The sequence below is a fragment of the Hemiscyllium ocellatum genome, chromosome 10 (genome assembly GCF_020745735.1).
Source record: "Hemiscyllium ocellatum isolate sHemOce1 chromosome 10, sHemOce1.pat.X.cur, whole genome shotgun sequence".
Taxonomy (NCBI): domain Eukaryota; kingdom Metazoa; phylum Chordata; class Chondrichthyes; order Orectolobiformes; family Hemiscylliidae; genus Hemiscyllium; species Hemiscyllium ocellatum.
The window spans coordinates 27,768,702-27,786,751 of NC_083410.1; the positions used below are offsets into that span (position 1 = coordinate 27,768,702).

The window sequence follows — 18,050 nt, forward strand, 5'->3', positions numbered from 1 at the left end:
ATTCTCTATTCCTGAGATGCTGCCTGGCCTGCTGTGCTTTGACCAGCAACACATTTGCAGCAAAGTGTTTATGTGTTGCACAATCCTTGGTGTATATACTTCAAAAGAATCCATTATTGTTAGCTGTAATTGGTTAAATTTATACCTTGTGACTATCATATTAGGTTTAGGCTACCTAATTATTTAATTATAATATGTATAATATTGGCTTTAGAGAAATGCATCTCAAGTGGAAAACTGTATGCTCATTCATTTTGGATCCCCTTACAGTGGTCTAATTTCCAAAGTTTTCTTCTTGTTCTGGTAGTCAAGAGTGACACTCTATAGGAAATGGAAGACAATAGCTTATGTTAGAGAAATTCACCTCTGGGACAATAACAATGTCACTACTTAACTGACACATGCCCAAGTAAGTAAGCAGATAATGCCCTGACCGAGGTGGGGGGTGGGCGGGGGGTTGGGGGTGGGGGGGAGAGTGGGGCTGAAACAGCAGAAAAACACCAAGTTGAAAAGAATAAAAAGAGAAAACTGAGCACTGTGATGAGAAGAATTACTTTGTGAAAAAGCTTTTATTTCTTATACTATCAATAAATTCAGATTATTTGTCAACTTTAGTCATGAGTGAATATTTGTAAATATCTTCAGGACAGGTTCCTGGGTTAATGTGAATATTTGCAAGCTCCTGCTTGGATAATCTGATGTTAACTGCAGAGGCATTTACAATCCACTCTGAATAATTCAATCATTTCTTAAGTTTAAACAGCCTGAAATACCCAAGAATATGAACTAAGCATGTAAAATAATAGCAAATCAAAAACTTACTGGTAAAAATTGAATGATCACATTGTTTAAATTAAATGATTGAATTCAGGGTAGTCGACTATAAATACCCCTGTGCTGATGCATGTGTAATTAAACCTGTCAAGCACCTTCGTTCAAAAGGACTCTCATTCTTTTCACTTTACGATTTGTGACTTTTTGGCACAATATGCTTTAAAATTAGAAAGACCTTTCTTTATTTAAATAGTTTATAACTTGATTCATTCTTATGTTCACAAATCACAACATTTACTCAATGATGATTGCCTTATTATAATAGAAGTGAGTGTACAAGAGGGATTGCAATAATTGATTCTTTTAGAGCTTGGAGATGCTGTATTAGTTGAAAATGGTTGGTGCTGACAGAATGATTTCTCTGACAGTGGCCTGGGACATGGAGCATTTGGCGAGGTTTATGAAGGTCAAGTGACCGGTGTTCCAGGCGAACCCAGCCCTTTGCAAGTTGCTGTGAAGGTGAGAACCCTGTGATTTCCATTGGTGTCTTTAATCACGTGTTAATTTTCAAGTGGTGTTGAGCTATATTCTTCATGTATTGCAGCTTTTTTTTTTCTTGATAAGTATCACTGAAACTGTGGAGAAATTCTGTCCCAACATTTTTGCCTCCAAAGCACTGCTGAGCAAAGGGGTCTGCTCAACTGAGAGCTAGCAGGAAACCCCACCCCTATGGAGGAGACCCAACAGCCCATCAGGCACTGAGATGGGGGAATCCCAAGATGGCGGCGACCCAGCTAGTCTGAGTCTACAGTACTCCTCCCAAGACTTGGGCAAAGTGGGTCACCCACCCCCACCACACTCACCAAATCATTTAAAATAGCTGTTTACTTTAATTAGTTGCTTAGTATTAAATTTAAACAATCTAATCTTCAGTAGAAATGACTAAAGGGAAGGGAGCGCGCAATTCTCAGCAAGCAGGAACCCCTCCCCCACCTTCTCCAGCTGCAGCTGAGGCGTCCGCAGCCGCCCCGGGGGACTTACCTACAGTGGCGAGCCTCGTGGAAATCATCTCCAAACTGGATGCAAAGATCGACGCTTTTATTGAAGAATCCCGAAGTCGATGGGACTCACTCTTGGCTGTGCTGCAAAAGCACGACCGAGACATTAAGGAAATCGAGCACCGAGTCGGAGGGGCGGAGCTAAAGGCCGCGACTTCCGAAACTATAGTGCAATCAGCCATGGATCGGGTCCGGACTCTCGAACAGTGAGTCTGGACCTTAGAGAATCATATTGATGACCTCGATAATTGAGGTCGCCGAAAAAATATTGGTTTGCTGGGCCTTCCCGAATGGGAAGAGGAAGGCCAGCTTACAGCGTTCCTTGAACAATGGCTTCCACAGCTATTAAATCTGGAAGCTGGATCAGGCCTGGTAAGTGTAGCATGGGCCTACCGGATTGCAATAGGCAGGCCCGGCTCGAACCAGCGTCCCCGCCCGGTCCTGTTCTGGCTGCAGAGCTATAAGGAGAGGCAGATACTCCTAGAAGCCTCTAGAAATCTTGGAAAAGACTCCCAAGCCATGATCTATAAAGGATCCAGGATCGTGTTATTCCAGGATTTTTCCCCAGCTCTGGTCCGAAAGAGAAAGGCATTCGATGAGGCGAAAAAGTGTTTAAGGGTCTTAAATATTCAGTACTCCTTACGCTACCCAGTGACACTACGCTTTAACCATGAAGGATCTGTGTATAACTTTGGATCGCCGGAAAAGGCTAAGGAATTTTTGGACTCTCTTAGATAAATTGTAAGAGGTATTGGATGTTGATTTGCTTTCCCCCGACTCCAGTTTACATCCCCCCCTTTTCTTTTTTTTACCTTACTGTTTAATATTATCTTGGGGGGGTGGGGAGAGGGATTTATTTATTTGTTCTCTATTTAACGATTTTCTCCCCCCTTGGGTTTTTTTTATTATTCTGTACATATATATAAAGCCGGGGGGTCTAGTTAATGTTGGTGGGGGGAGGTGGTTACCTTACTCTATTTTACCTGTCTCTAGGAGCGGGGTTGTTTTCCCTTGTTATTTTGTATTATTATATTTAATTATTATTTGTTGAGGTTGTAATTTTATACTTATATATGTTTATACATGGTATTAACATTACCAAATATAACCAGGTGTTGGTGTGGGTGGGGGGGGGGGGGGGGGGGGGTGTGGGGGTAGGGTGCTCACTGTTAACTCTAGCTCTGTAGTATATTTGAATTCTCCTCATCCTATTGAGGAGAGCCTGGGTAAAGGGTGGGGCATTGGTTTGGAGAGGATACAATGGACCTTTGGAAAGGAAGTGATACCCCCTAGGAACAAGGGGAAAAATCTCCATTTAAATACTTTTTTTTATTATTTAGAAATAGTTTTTTATTATACTGTTGTGAGTGTATTAGAGAGCCTTTATTTTTGTGAATTTTATATGCTCTATGCTTGGGTTGTTCTGGATAGGGTTTCCCCTCCCGAGGGGTCTCGGACTTGCCCGGACGATTATGGTTGATCAGTCGGTTAAGTGGTGCACCTGGAATGTCAAGGGGAGTAATTCACCAGTCAAAAGGAAGAAAATATTATCAAATCTCAAGAAAGAAAGAGTCGATATAGCTCTCCTACAGGAGGCACACCTGTTGGATAAAGAACACTTGAAATTACGACAGGGTGGATTTGATCAGGCCTTTTTTTCTTCTTTTAGCTCAAAACGTAGGGGAGTTGTTATTCTTATTTGGAAGAATTTCCCTTTCAAAATCCTAAATCAGATAAAAGATGAATCTGGACGATATATTCTGATTAAAGCCCTTATAAATGGAGAGGAATATGGGATTTTACATTTGTACTGCCCCCCGGCACATCCCTCTAAATTTATAACGGAAGCCTTCTCAGAATTGATGGGCTCTCAGTGCCCGTCAGACAATTATAGGGGGAGACTTTAATTGTATTATGGATCCGGAAATAAATAGGATTCCCAAGAGTACTGCAGGAGTATCTCCCAGATCTAGAAAATTGGTGGATCTGAACAAAGAATTAGGATTAGTAGATGTATGGAGATGTCTTCATCCACAGGGCAGAGATTTTTCTTTTCACTCCAATCCACATAAATGTCATACCAGAATTGATATGTTTTTTGCCACCTCGATTTTTTAAAATTCCATATCATCCTCTAAAATAGGAAGTATAGCAATTTCCGATCACACTGCTGTATATTTGGAAATCAAGGCGAGGAACAACGGGACATCCCCTCGGCATTGGCGTATGGACCCCTTCCTGATGAAAGCTAGTAAATTTGTAAAGTACTTCTCTCAAGAATTTAAAACTTCTTTAGAAATTAATTTAGGTATGGCTAGCATCCTATCAATGATGTGGGAGACCATCAAAGCTTACGCGCGAGATTTGATCATCTCCTACTCAGCGACCCAGAAAAAATGAAAGGGAGAACAACAGCGTCTGCTCGAAGTTCGCTTAAAAGCAGCTGAAACAGTATACGCTGATAGACCTTCTATTATCAAATTGCAAAGGATTAAGGCCCTTAGGCCAGCTCTAAACACCACACTTACCCAAACGGCTAAGAGGGAACTATTATTTGCAAAACAAAAGTTATATGAATTTGGCGACAAACCGGGTAGATACTTAGCATTTCTTGCAAAGTAAAAAAAGGCCCCTCAAACTATTACATCTATCAAGGAAAACACAGGTATTTTGACTCATGATCATAAAAGGATTAACGCAATCTTTAGAAAATTTTATTCTGATTTATATAAATCGCAGGATTGTGAAGACAGGACTAGGAGGATGCAATCATTTTTTAAAAATTTGACCTTTCCGGACCTAACTCCGGAACAGGTATCGGTCTTAAATGCTCCCCTAACAGTCCAAGAAATACTTGATGCAATCAGGCAACTTCAGAGCAGTAAGACACCTGGCCCAGATGGCTTTCAAGCTGAATTCTATAAAGAATTTACAGGAATATTGGCTGGTCCACTTATGGACATGTATAACTACGCATACAGTCAGGGCTGTCTCCCACCTTCGCTGAAAGAGGCAAATATCTCTCTTATCCTTAAAAAAGGAAAGGATCCAGAAGATGTGCGTCATACAGACCAATATCCTTGTTAAATGTAGATTTTAAAATCCTTTCTAAAATGTTAGCATTGAGATTAGAAAGGGTATTACTACATATCATAAAGGAGGATCAGACAGGGTTTATTAAGGGCCGTAGATCATCCAATAATATTAGAAGGGTTTTGAATATGATTCAAGCCTGCATTCAGGGAAAGATACCAGGAGCAGTAGTCTCATTAGATGCAGAAAAGGCATTTGATAGGGTTGAATAGTCATATTTGTTTTACACATTGGAAAGGTTTGGCGTTGGACAGGTGTTTACCAAATGGGTCACAACATTGTATAGTGATCCGAAAGCATTTGTGGTTACTAATGGATTAGGTTCGGATAGCTTCAGTGTGGATAGGGGCTGGCGTCAGGGATGTCCGCTCTCGCCATTGTTATTTACGCTAATAATTGAACCACTAGCAGAAGCTATATGGGCTGATCCTAATATAATGGCCCCGAGGATTGGTACAGGTAAACATAAAATTAACCTTTATGCAGATGATGTTCTTTTATTCCTCAGTAATCCTCTGATGTCCGTACCTTGCTTAATTCAAGTTATTAATACATTTAGCACATTCTCAGGCTATAAAATTAATTTCTCAAAATCGGAGGTTATGCCAATGAGTGGCTCCCACTTAGTGGACGGATCCCACTTTCCCTTTCGGTGGTCCCTGGAGGGTTTCTTATATTTAGGCATTTTTATTGCCCCAGTATTTGGTCAGTTATACAAGGCTAACTTTGTGCATTTATTGGAAAGGATAAGGCAGGACCTCCAGCAATGGGGAGACCTTCCAATTTCCTGGCTAGGTAGAATAGCACTAATTAAAATGAATGTCCTGCCCCGTCTCCTATACCCTATGAGAATGCTCCCGGTGATGCTGCCGAGGCTGACACTAAGTAAATTATTTGACTGGTTGGGTTCCTTTATCTGGAATCATAGACGGCCCCTCATTAAGCTGAAGAAGCTACAGCTTCCACAGGCAAGGGGAGGATTGGACTTCCCAGATTTTAGGAAATATCAGTTAAGTTCCCTATTAAGTTACATAGCTGATTGCGTCTTGTCTGACCCATAATCAATCTGGCTGGACATCGAGGCTTCTCAAGTAGAATGCCCACTTGTTAGCCTTTTGTTTTCAGACAAGAGGAAAATCATTACGGATCACTGTAAAAACCCTATAATACTAAACACAATTAAAGCTTGGAATATGACGCGGCAAGATGAGGGCAACTCACATAAAACATTCCCCTATGCGCCGATAGTGGGAGAATGGGGAATTCCAACCGGGGTCTACAGATGCCACTTTTAAACTCTGGAGATCCAGGGGTATATCATGTCAAGAGGACCTATTTAAAGATGGGGTCCTGATGTCTTTTGAACAGCTGCGTCAGAAATTCGTATTACCTAATGGAGACCTCTTTCGATACTTCCAAATTCGAGATTACATACAGAAGAAGCCTACGTTACTTGATAATCTTTATAAATCAGACAGAGAATGTAGAGTGCTACGGCCAATGGGGGTATCTTCCATCAGTACTATTTATAATTTACTACATGATGAAGTATCGGGAGATATGGACAATCTGCTTAAAACATGGGATCAGGATTTGGGACTAGAAATCTCTATAGAAACTCTCTCGGCGGAGCAGGTAACGGCTGTCTGGTGGTGTTTTTTTAAAGTCGCGGTATAGTCCAGTTATTGTTTTTTTTAATGGTTAAAATTAAAGTTTTTTTTAAGCGCCTAGCGGACCCGGAAGCTGGTGTCGCGCTAGCTTACCTGGGAAGGTTTTTTTTTCTCTATAAAATCGCGCAGGCGAGGAACCCGAGGCACTACAGGGATAGAGCCTCCCACCCGCCCTCCTCCTCTAACCTAATAATAAGACCCGTTGTGATAAGCAGGTAAGTGCTGCGTTTTGCTTGTTTGTTTCTTTAGATCCAGTTTTCTTTTTAAGGTTTAGCTTTTAGAGGGATGGCAGCGAAGGCAGTGCAATGTTCCTCTTGCAAGATGTTTGAGGTGAGGGAAGCCATTAGCGTCCCTACCGATTACACTTGCGGGAAGTGCACCCATCTCTAGCTCCTCCAAGACCGTGTTAGGGAACTGGAGCTGGAGTTGGATGAACTACGGATCATTCGGGAGGCAGAGGTGGTCATAGATCAGAGCTTTAGGGAAGTAGTTACTCCGAAAGTTATAGACAGATGGGTGACAGTGAGGGGGACTGGGAGTAAGCAGCCTGTGCAGAGACCCCCTGCGGCCGTTCCCCTTAATAACAAGTATACCGTTTTGGATACTTGTCGGGGGGACGACTTACCAGGGGTAAGCAATGAAGTTCAGGCCTCTGGCATGGAGCCTGTCCCCATTGCTCAGAAGGGAAGGGCGGAGAAAGGTAGAGCGATGGTTATTGGGGACTCAATAGTGAGGGGCACAGATAGGCAGTTTTGCGGGGGCGTCAGAGACTCACGATTGGTATGTTGCCTCCCAGGTGCAAGGGTACATGATGTCTCTGATCGTGTTTTCCGGGTCCTTAAGGGGGAGGGGGAGCAGCCCCAGGTCATGGTCCACGTTGGCACCAACGACATAGGTAGGAAGAGGGGTGAGGATGTCAGGCAGGCTTTCAGGGAGCTAGGTTGGAAGCTCAGAGCTAGAACAAACAGAGTTGTTGTCTCTGGTTTGTTACCCGTACCACGTGATAGAGAGTCGAGAAATAGGGAGAGAGAACAGTTAAATGCGTGGCTACAGGGATGGTGCAGGAGGGAGGGATTCCGGTTTCTGGACAACTGGGTTCTTTCTGGGGAAGGTGGGACCTCTATAAACAGGATGGTCTACACCTGAACCTGAGGGGCACCAGTATCCTTTGAGGGAGGTTTGCTAGTGCTCTTTGGGAGGGTTTAAACTAACTCTGCAGGGGCATGGGAACCTGGACTGTAGCTTTAGGGTACAGGACCTTGAGTGTAGGGAGGTTAGGAACAAGGCATCGATCTTGAAGGAGGGTGCCGGTAAACAGGAAGGTGGCTTGAAGTGTGTATACTTCAAAGCCAGAAGTATAAGAAATAAGGTAGGTGAACTTGCAGCGTGGGTTGGTACCTGGGACTTCGATGTTGTGGCCATTACAGAGACGTGGGTAGAACAGGGACAGGAATGGCTATTGCAGGTTCCAGGGTTTAAATGTTTTAGTAGGGTCAGAGGTGGGGGTAAAAGAGGGGGAGGTGTGGCATTGCTTGTCAAGGATAGTATTACAGTGGTGAAAAGGACGATGAAGGAAGACTTGCCATCTGAGGTAGTTTGGGCTGAGGTTAGAAACAGGAAAGGTGAGGTCACCCTGTTAGTAGTTTTCTACAGGCCTCCTAATAGTCCGAGAGACGTAGAGGAAAGTATTGCAAGGATGATTCAGGAGAAGAGTGAAAGTAGTAGGGTGGTTGTTATGGGGGACTTTAACTTCCCAGATATTGACTGGGAAAGCTATAGCTCGAGTTTGTTAGATGGGTCGGTGTTTGTCCAATGTGTGCAGGAGGGTTTCCTGACACAAAATGTAGACAGGCCAACAAGAGGTGAGGCCATATTAGATTTGGTTCTAGGTAATGAACCAGGCCAGGTGTTAGACTTGGAGGTAGGTGAGCACTTCAGGGACAGTGACCCACAACTCGGTGACTTTTAATCTAGTGATGGAGAGGGATAAGTGTGCACTGCAGGGCAGGAGTTATAGCTGGGGGCAGGGAAATTATGATGCGGTGAGGCATGACTTAGGATGTGTGGATTGGAAAAATAGGCTTCAAGGGAAGGACACAAATGATATGTGGAGCTTGTTCAAAGAGCAGCTATTGGGTGTCCTTGATAAGTATGTACCAGTCAGGCAGGGAGGAAAGGGTCTTATGAGGGAGCCGTGGTTTAATAAGGAATTGGAATCCCTTGTAAAAGGGAAGAGGGCGGCCTATGTAAAGATGAGGCGTGAAGGTTCAGTTGGGGCGATTGAGAGTTATAAGGTAGCCAGGAAGGATCTAAAGAGAGAGCTAAGAGCAGTGAGAAGGGGATATGAAAAGTCCTTGGTTGGTAGGATTAGGGAAAACCCAAAGACTTTCTATAGGTATGTCAGGAGTAAAAGGATGACTAGGGTAGGTATCGGTCCAGTCAAGGATAGTAGTGGGAAGTTGTGCGTGGAGGCGGAGGAGATTGGAGAGACACTAAATCAATACTTTTCGTCAGTATTCACTCAGGAACAGGACATTGTTGCTGATGTGAATATTGAGTCACAATTAATTAGAATGGATGACTAGATAAGTCCCCTAGGATTTATCCTAGGATCCTCTGGGAAGCTAGGGAGGAGATAGCGGAGCCATTGGCCTTGATTTTTATGTCGTCGTTGTCTACAGGAATAGTGCCTGAAGACTGGAGGATAGCGAATGTGGTCCCCTTGTTCAAGAAGGGGAGTAGGGACAGCCCTAGTAACTATTGGCCAGTGATCTCACTTCTGTTGTGGGCAAAGTCTTAGAGAGAATTGTAAGGGATAGGATTTATGAACATCTGAATAGGAATAATGTGATCAAGGATAGTCAGCATGGTTTTGTGAAGGGCAGGTTGTGCCTCACAAACCTTATTGAGTTCTTTGCGAAGGTGACCAAGGAAGTGGACGAGGGTAAAGCAGTGGATGTGGTGTATGTGGATTTTAGCAAGGCTTTCGATAAGGTACCCCATGGTAGGCTACTGCAAAAATTACGGAGGTATGGCATTGAGGGTGCATTAGAGGTTTGGATTAGGAATTGGTTGGCTGGAAGGAGACAGAGGGTAGTAGTTGATGGTAAATGTTCATCTTGGAGTGCAGTTACTAGCGGTGTTCAACAAGGATCTGTTTTGGAACCATTGCTGTTTGTCAGTTTTATAAATGACCTGGAGGAGGGGCTTGAAGGCTGGGTGAGCAAGTTTGCGGATGATACGAAATTTGGTGGAGTGGTGGACAGCGAAGAAGGATGTGGCAGTTTACAGCGGGATATAGATAAGTTGTGGCAAATGGAGTTCAATGTAGCTAAGTGTGAAGTCATTCACTTTGGTAGGAGTAAAAAGAAGATGGATTACTGGGCTAATGGTAGGCTACTGGTAGTGTGGATGAGCAGAGGGATCTTGGTGTCCATGTACACAGATCTCTGAAAGTTGCCACCCAGGTAAATAGTGCTGTGAAGAAGGCATATGGCTTTATTGGTAGAGGAATTGAGTTCCGGAGTCCTGAGGTCATGTTGCAGTTGTATAAGACTCTGGTGTGGCCTTATCTGGAGTATTGTGTGCAGTTTTGGTCGCCATACTATAGGAAGGATGTGGAGGCACTGGAACGGGTGCAGAGGAGGTTTACCAGGATGTTGCCTGGCATGGTAGGAAGATCGTATGAGGAAAGGCTGAGGCACTTGGGGCTGTTCTCATTGGAGAAAAGAAGGTTTGGGGAGATTTGATAGAGGTGTACAAGATGATTAGGGGTTTAGATAGGGTTGACCATGAGAACCTTTTTCCGCGTATGGAATCCGCTGTTACTAGGGGACGCAGCTTTAAATTAAGGGGAGGTTGGTATAGGACAGATGTTAGGGGTAGATTCTTTACTCAGCGGGTTGTGAGTTCATGGAATGCCCTGCCAGTATCAGTGGTGGACTCTCCCTCTTTATGGTCATTCAAGCGGGCATTGGATAAGCATATGGAGGTTATTGGGCTAGTATAGGTTAGGTAGGCTTCGGTCAGCGCAACATCGAGGGCCGAAGGGCCTGTACTGTGCTGTATTTTTCTATGTTCTATGTTCTATGTTCTATGTGGAATGACATTTGGGAAAACGCCAGAAGAATCACCATCTGTAACAGAACTCAGGCTATCCAGCTGAAGATACTTCATAGGGCCCACATAGCACCGGATCGATTGGCAAAATTTAAGGCAGAAGCATCTCCAATGTGTCCCAAATGTAAAATAGAGGTGGGCACTCTTGTACATTGCCTATGGACCTGTCATAAGATCCATAGATACTGGACTAAAGTAGCAAGTACCTTGACAGAAATTTTAGTAACGGAAATTAAAGTGGACCCTGTATCTCTCCTTTTGGGCTTTTCGAACTTACCCTCCCTGGATATGCACGGGAAGAGATTATTTTCTGTTCTCTCTTTCTGTGCAAGGAAAAATATTTTGGTAAACTGGGTGGCTGAGGGCCCCCCTGGACTTTCAAATTGGCCCAGATTAATGATGGAATGTATTCCCCTTGACTTCCTTACAAATATGGTGCACCGAAAGACCAAATTATTTCATAAACTATGGCAGCCCTTCTTGAATTATATGAATACAGATATTTTGGCTATCCTAACAAGGGCTTTTATTTAATTGAGATTACGAACCTGGCTGGTCTGGGGCCCCTTGGGAGAGGAATTCCACACGAATACGGGTTTTGTTACATTTGATGTTAACACATTCCGAGCATGTATCTCACTACCCAATTTCTGTGTTATCCGTTGTTTTATTTTTCTCTTATTTGAATAATGTAAGAGACTTAAATATACACTCTGGTTAGTTGTAGGTTAGATTAGTAGTTAATTGAGTTTTGTTTTTTTTCTTTCTTGGTATTTTTCTTTTGTTAAATTTTAGTTATTATATATTGAAGATTTAATTGTATATCAATGTTTGTACTTGAGAGTTTTGTTTATTTTTGTAAACTTGTAAAAATGTTAAATTTCTAATAAAAATATCTATTAAAAAAAAGCACTGAGATAGACACGGCCCAGGTCTTCCCACTGTTGAGGCCCTGGTTGATCGGGCTGCCAATACGAGTGGGAGCACTAGCAGCTGATGGTAAGCCCAGAAGCAGAGGTGGACAAGGGCAAGATTGCGATGTCAGAGTGAAATTTGTGGTTACCATGTATGTAGGAGGCCAAAGCAAGGACGTGGATTTCAGTTGCACGCCCCTCCTTCCTGATGCTGGCTGGTTCCCTCACAAAATCACAAAGAGTTTGATAATGTGGGACCTTTGCTGAGGGCCATTTAATCAGGGTAGATTTTCCCACCACTGAGAGACTGACACACTGCCTCTCACATGATTACATGAGCCCAGTCATCATGTTTCCTGCTTTAGATCCAGTCCTTAGCTTTTGTTGCAATGCATCGTCTCATTTGTGCCTGTGACACTACATGACTTTTCTGATTTCTGTCCCTCCATACGCACAAACACAAGGAATTTGCTCAACCCCTCTCCTTGTCAAAGGACATTTTAAAAATATGAAGCTGCTTGAGAAGGCAATAGGAAGTCAGCTTATTCTGATTCTGTCTGCTGTTCCGTTCCCTTTCGGAGAAAATGGCAAGTCAAACACCGTGGAAAATGTTTTCGAAAATTAATCATGAGGTGTCGGATGGTACAATTGTACAATTTCATGTGATGACTTCTGTTCATAATAGATTATGGCATCAGCCAGTGTTGATGACTTCAGCTTTCTTTTGTATACTCAACAACACATGTAGCTTCCTCACAGAAATGTTTAACAGTCGGACATGATTTCTCTCTCCTTATAATGTGATTGCATGAGTTATTGTGCAATTCCTTTACTGTAGGAAACTAGGATTAAATCCAGTGGAGACCAATAGGAAGTTCCAGCGGGGAAAGAGAGTATGATGAGGTTGATATAGAGATACATTGTTGCAGACAGAGTAAAGGGAGCTTCAGTCTGCATCTAATCAGACTACTTAATGCTTGACGTGGCGTTCCCAAAACAGTAAATATATTCTATTTCACTACCACTGACATCTTTATGATTATCAACACAAATCTTCACTCGATAAGTGTACTAATTTCCAAGAGCAGTGACTGTTTTAATTTATCAACTAAATAAACAATTACCCATAAAAAAACATCGGTTCATAACAACAGTAATGGTGTTTACACAGTCTACAAATTGCAGGGGGAGGTGGTATTCTCAACAAGAGAAGTCCATCTTTTTCAAACAAAACTGACTAATTATTCAATGCAAATGATCATTTAAGGAAACGTATGGTGCGACCACAGGGGATGTTTGGAAGTCTCTGGATGGATGAATTAAGCGGAATGGTTTTCCTCGTCTGTAATTAACGTGATCCTGGAGTGATTGTAATAGATCAGCCTGGTGAACTTCATAGAATGTGAGTTCCCTGATTGGAGCTGTTACTCAGACATCCAGTTCATTCTGACAGGTGGCTCTGAGGGACCTAAATCAGTGTCAAGGACTCTCCATGTATAAACAAAGGGTGACTTGGTGACAGGATACTAGCCTATGTGGAGTTATTGAGTCATAGAGTCATAGAGATGTACTGCAAGGAAACAGACCCTTTGGTCCAACCCGTCCATGCCGACCAGATATCCCAACCCAATCTAGTCCCACCTGCCAGCACATGGCCCATATCCCTCCAATCCCTTCCTATTCATATACCCATCCAAATGCCTCTTAAAAGTTGCAATTGTACCAGCCTCTACCACTTCCTCTGGCAGCTCATTCCATACACGGACCACCCTCTGTGTGAAAAGGTTTCCCCTTAGGTCTCTTTCATATCTTTCCCGTCTCACCTGAAACCTATGCCCTCTACTTCTGGACTCCCCGACCCTAGGGAAAAGACTTTGCCTATTTATCCTATCCATGCCCATCATAATTTTGTAAACCTCTATAAGGTCACCCCTCAGCCTCCGACGCTTCAGGGAAAACAGTCCTAGCCTGTTCAGCTCTCCCTGTAGCTCAAATCCTCCAACCTGGCAACATCCTTGGAAATCTTTTCTGAACCCTTTCAAGTTTCACAACATCTTTCCGAGAGGAAGGAGACCAGAATTGCATGCAATATTCCAACAGTGACCAAACCAATGTCCTGTACAGCCGCAACATGACCTCCCAACTCCTGTACTCAATACTCTGACCAATAAAGGAAAGCATACCAAATGTTGCCTTCACTATCCTATCTATCTGTGACTCCAGTTTCAAGGAGCTATGAACCTGCACTCCAAGGTCTCTTTGTTCAGCAACACTCCCTAGGACCTTACCATATGTCCTGCTAAGATTTGCTTTCCCAAATTGCAGCACCTCGCATTTATTTGAACCAAACTCCATCTGTCAATTCTCAGCCCATTGGCCCATCTGGTCAAGATCCTGTTGTAATTTGAGGTAACTCTCTTCGCTGTCCACTACACCTCCAATTTTGGTGTCATCTGCAAACTTACTAACTGTACCTCTTATGCTCACATCCAAATCATTTATGTAAATGGCAAAAAGTAGAGGGCCCAGCACCGATCCTTGTGGCACTCCACTGGTCACAGGCCTCCAGTCTGAAAAACAACCCTCCACCACCATCCTCTGTCTTCTACCTTTGAACCAGTTCTGTATCCACATTGCTCGTTCTCCCTAATCATGCTGATCAGTCTCCCATGGGGAACCTTGTCAAACGCCTTACTGAAATCCATATAGATCACATCTACTGCTCTGTCCTCATCAATCCTCTTTGTTATTTAATCAAAAAACTCAATCAAGTTTGTGAGACATGATTTCCCATGCACAAAACCATGTTGACTATCCCTAATCAGTTCTTGCCTTTCCAAATACATGTACATCCTATCCCTCAGGATTCCCTCCAACAACTTTCCCACCACCGAGGTCTATAGTTCCCTGGCTTGTCTTTACCGCCCTTCTTAAACAGTGGCACCACGTTTGCCAACCTCCAGTCTTCCAGCACCTCACCTGTGACTGTCAATGATACAAATATCTCAGCAAGAGGTCCAGCAATCACTTCTCTAGCTTCCCACAGAGTTCTAGGGTGCACCTGATCAGGTCCTGGGGATTTATCCACCTTTACCAGTTTCAAGATATCCAGCACTTCCTCCTCTGTAATCTGGGCATTTTGCAAGATGTCACCATCTATTTCTCTGCAGTATATATCTTCCATATCCTTTTCCACAGTAAATACTGATGCAAAATACTCATTTAGTGTCTCCCCCATTTTCTGTGTCCACACAAAGGCCGCCTTGCTGATTTTTAAGGGGCCCTATTCTCTCCCTCGTTGACCTTTTGTCCTTAATATATATGTAAAAACCCTTTGGATTCTCCTTAATTCTATTTACCAAAGCTGTCTCATGACCCCTTTTTGTCCTCCTAATTTCCCTTTTAAATATACTCCTTTATACTTCCTTTATACTTTTCTAAGGATTCACTCGATCTATCCTGACATATGCTTCCTTCTTTTTCTTAACCAAACCCTCAACTTCTTTAGTCATCCAGCATTCCGTATACCTACCAGCCTTTCCTTTCACCCTGACTGGAACATAGTTTCTCTGGATTCTTGTTATCTCATTTCTGAAGGTTTCCCATTTTCCAGCCGTCCCTTTACCTGCGAACATCTGCCTCCAATCAGCTTTCAAAAGGTCTTGCCTAATACTGTCAAAATTGGCTTTTCTCCAATTTAGAACTTCAATTTTTAGATCTGGTCTATCCTTTTCCATCACTATTTTAAATCTAATAGGATTATGGTCGTTGGCCCCAAAGTGCTCCCCCACTGATACCTCAGTCACCTGCCCTGCCTTATTTCCCAAGAGTAGGTCAAGTTTTGCACCTTCTCTAGTAGGTACACCCACATACTGAATCAGAAAATTGTCTTGTACACACTTAAATTCCTCTTGTTATTTCAGATCCCATAACAATGAGCAAGTTAATGAGGTTAAAAACCACAAAGCACACACCAGACAGCCAATGCAGTGTTTAGGATAAACAGCAGACAATAAAAGTCAATGCTAACACTGCAGTGCAAAGAAATCTCTGAGACTTGAATGGTGCCCAGGTTTTTAAAACTGATTGCTTTTTACTGCAGAGAAGTAAGTATTCAGAAAAAGTGCTGAAAAAGATACAGTCACAGGAAAAGCCAGTAGGACATTTTGCTGGGATTTGTAAGCTTACATTGGAACCTAAACAAAAAAGAGAATCTTCTAACCACTAGTTATTTTAATAAAAGAATTGTTTCACACTGTGTATGAGATGGGAAGCTATGACTATAATAGTTTGGCTGAAATGTTTTCCACGATTATCAAAACTGAAGAGAGTTCAGATTCCAAGTTGCAACAAAGTTCAAGACGAGCAAAGAGACAGCAACTGAACCATCTGTATGACTTCAGATGGGATGTGTAATGATAGAAAGTGGAAGTATCTGCAATTGAATTGAGTCAAATTACTATCCAGTACATTGAATAATCATCTACCCCAAATTCAAGTCTTCCATTGAGTGATTAAAAAGGGATAAGGTTAGATAAAAGGTCCAACACAGAATCACCAGCATCCACTAAAGGGTATCACTTCAAGCAAGGATGTACCTCCAGGAATCACAATTGAGGAAATGATCAAGCTGGTTTAACCAATAATTCACCCACTGAGCGAGAAGGAAAAATCCCAAAAAATACCAAAGAAGTTGAAATAATAAGTCGATCTACTTTAGCATAGATCTATTGACACAACATTCTACTGACTCATATTGAAGATATGGAGCATGCAACTCGATGGAAGACACCAGCACTAAGAACAGCCAAATGTACACAAATCTAAAGCACACGAAGAATAAAAATTACCCACCAAAGCCAGGATTATACCAACATCTATTAGGATAGACAGACAGCTCTAAAACCCCTCCCTTAAGGAACATATGAATTTAAAGACCTTTCAGTTTTTTGAGAGAGCTATAAACCTCAGATTATCTGGAAGATAGTCCAAGTCAAAAAACTGCTACCCAACAAACAACCATTCTTTTGAATCTGAAGAAAACACAGTACTAGAGAATTGTGAAACCTCCAGATTGGCAGAGATTGGATGTTGGTAAATGTGGAACAGTTCAGTCATTATGAGGTGAAAAGATTTGAGGGAAGGTGTTATAAATGAGTCTGAAGGAATTTATACTTGATTAAGTCAAAACAAAGAAGGAACCCATAGAAGACAGTGCTAGGGTTAGTGTGGGCTGAACAGTCTGTGTCATAATATAGTTTTGTTACAATAAATCAATAAATTTTGCATTGTATGCTGGCCAATACTTTTTTAGTTACATCTGAAAGGTGGCTATCCAAATTGCCATGAGTTACAGAAGTGGACATAAGGTCATATGTGTTAACACAGATGGGTGAGTTGAGGGGCTGTGAAGGAGTGAGGGATGACTTCCTCCTTCACTGTGGTTTACAGACAGGGCAAAGTGTCAACGTCCCAGGGTGGGTGTTTTCCTTGGGCTGAGCTACACCTGGGAGTCCTTGTGGCTGCCACCAGCTGCTGTCTGTGATGGGTCTGACTTCTGTGAACATCCACCCACCTCCGGAATGAAAATCCGACTCTCCAGCTCACTCTCTCCCAATTCGGGTTTGTGGAGCCCGGAGTTTTTCTGACTCTGTGCTCCTGCCACAGGCCTGCAGCCTCACGCTGACTGTTTGGGGGCAACCATTGTTGCAGCCTTTGTTAGAGAAAAAAGAAGCTGACAAAATAAGTCTGCAGGCAGAAAAAAGAAATAAGATGGCGAGTGTTGAATCAATGCAGTGCTCAAAAACCCTGTACATTATCTGCAAAATTGAAGCACCACCACAAAAGCAAAATTTGAGGGTGCTAGAAATTTGAAATCAAGTGCGACGGGATGGAAGTGAGGATGATCACTTCCTCCCGAAGATAAGACCTGGCCACAGGCAGATATAGTGTGATCAATTAAGGAAAAAAATGGCAGTCTCTTTAAACTACACATCGCAGCCATACTCCAGATGGTCCTACAGGTAGTGTCCAAAATGTGGTCTTCATGAAATCTGCTGAACAATGCCATATTCTTACATCTTGTTCACATCTTTCTTAGAAGCTGCTCAGGCATGACATGGATTGAGGTGACAACTTCCTCCTGATACTCTTCATATGCCAACATTTTAAGAGAGCTTTACGCATAAAATCACTCCAGTGCAACCAACCTGTGTGAAGTCTTATCACTTGGTTAGCTCTGCTGATTAGATGGTTAATGCACAATGGAGAATCATGCCAATGATACGGGTTCAGCTCCCATTCCAGCTGGAGAAAGCTCTGTCTTCTCCATGCTTCTGGAGTGCTTCTCCTCAAATGATCTGTAACTAATTGTGTGTCTCTGTAATGGAGAGAGATGCCTCTGTCTTTTGCAGACTATGACC

The 18,050-nt window shown here is 42.7% G+C and overlaps 1 protein-coding gene across 1 annotated transcript in view; it reads left to right on the top strand.

Moving 5' to 3' along the window:
* Nucleotides 1-18,050, top strand: part of LOC132819381 (ALK tyrosine kinase receptor-like) — a 332,695-nt gene that overhangs the window by 217,643 nt on the left and 97,002 nt on the right. Inside the window, exon 12 of the mRNA XM_060830863.1 lies at nucleotides 1,203-1,293. Coding sequence (XP_060686846.1) covers nucleotides 1,203-1,293 — 91 coding nt within the window. The remainder of the gene's footprint in view (nucleotides 1-1,202; nucleotides 1,294-18,050) is intronic.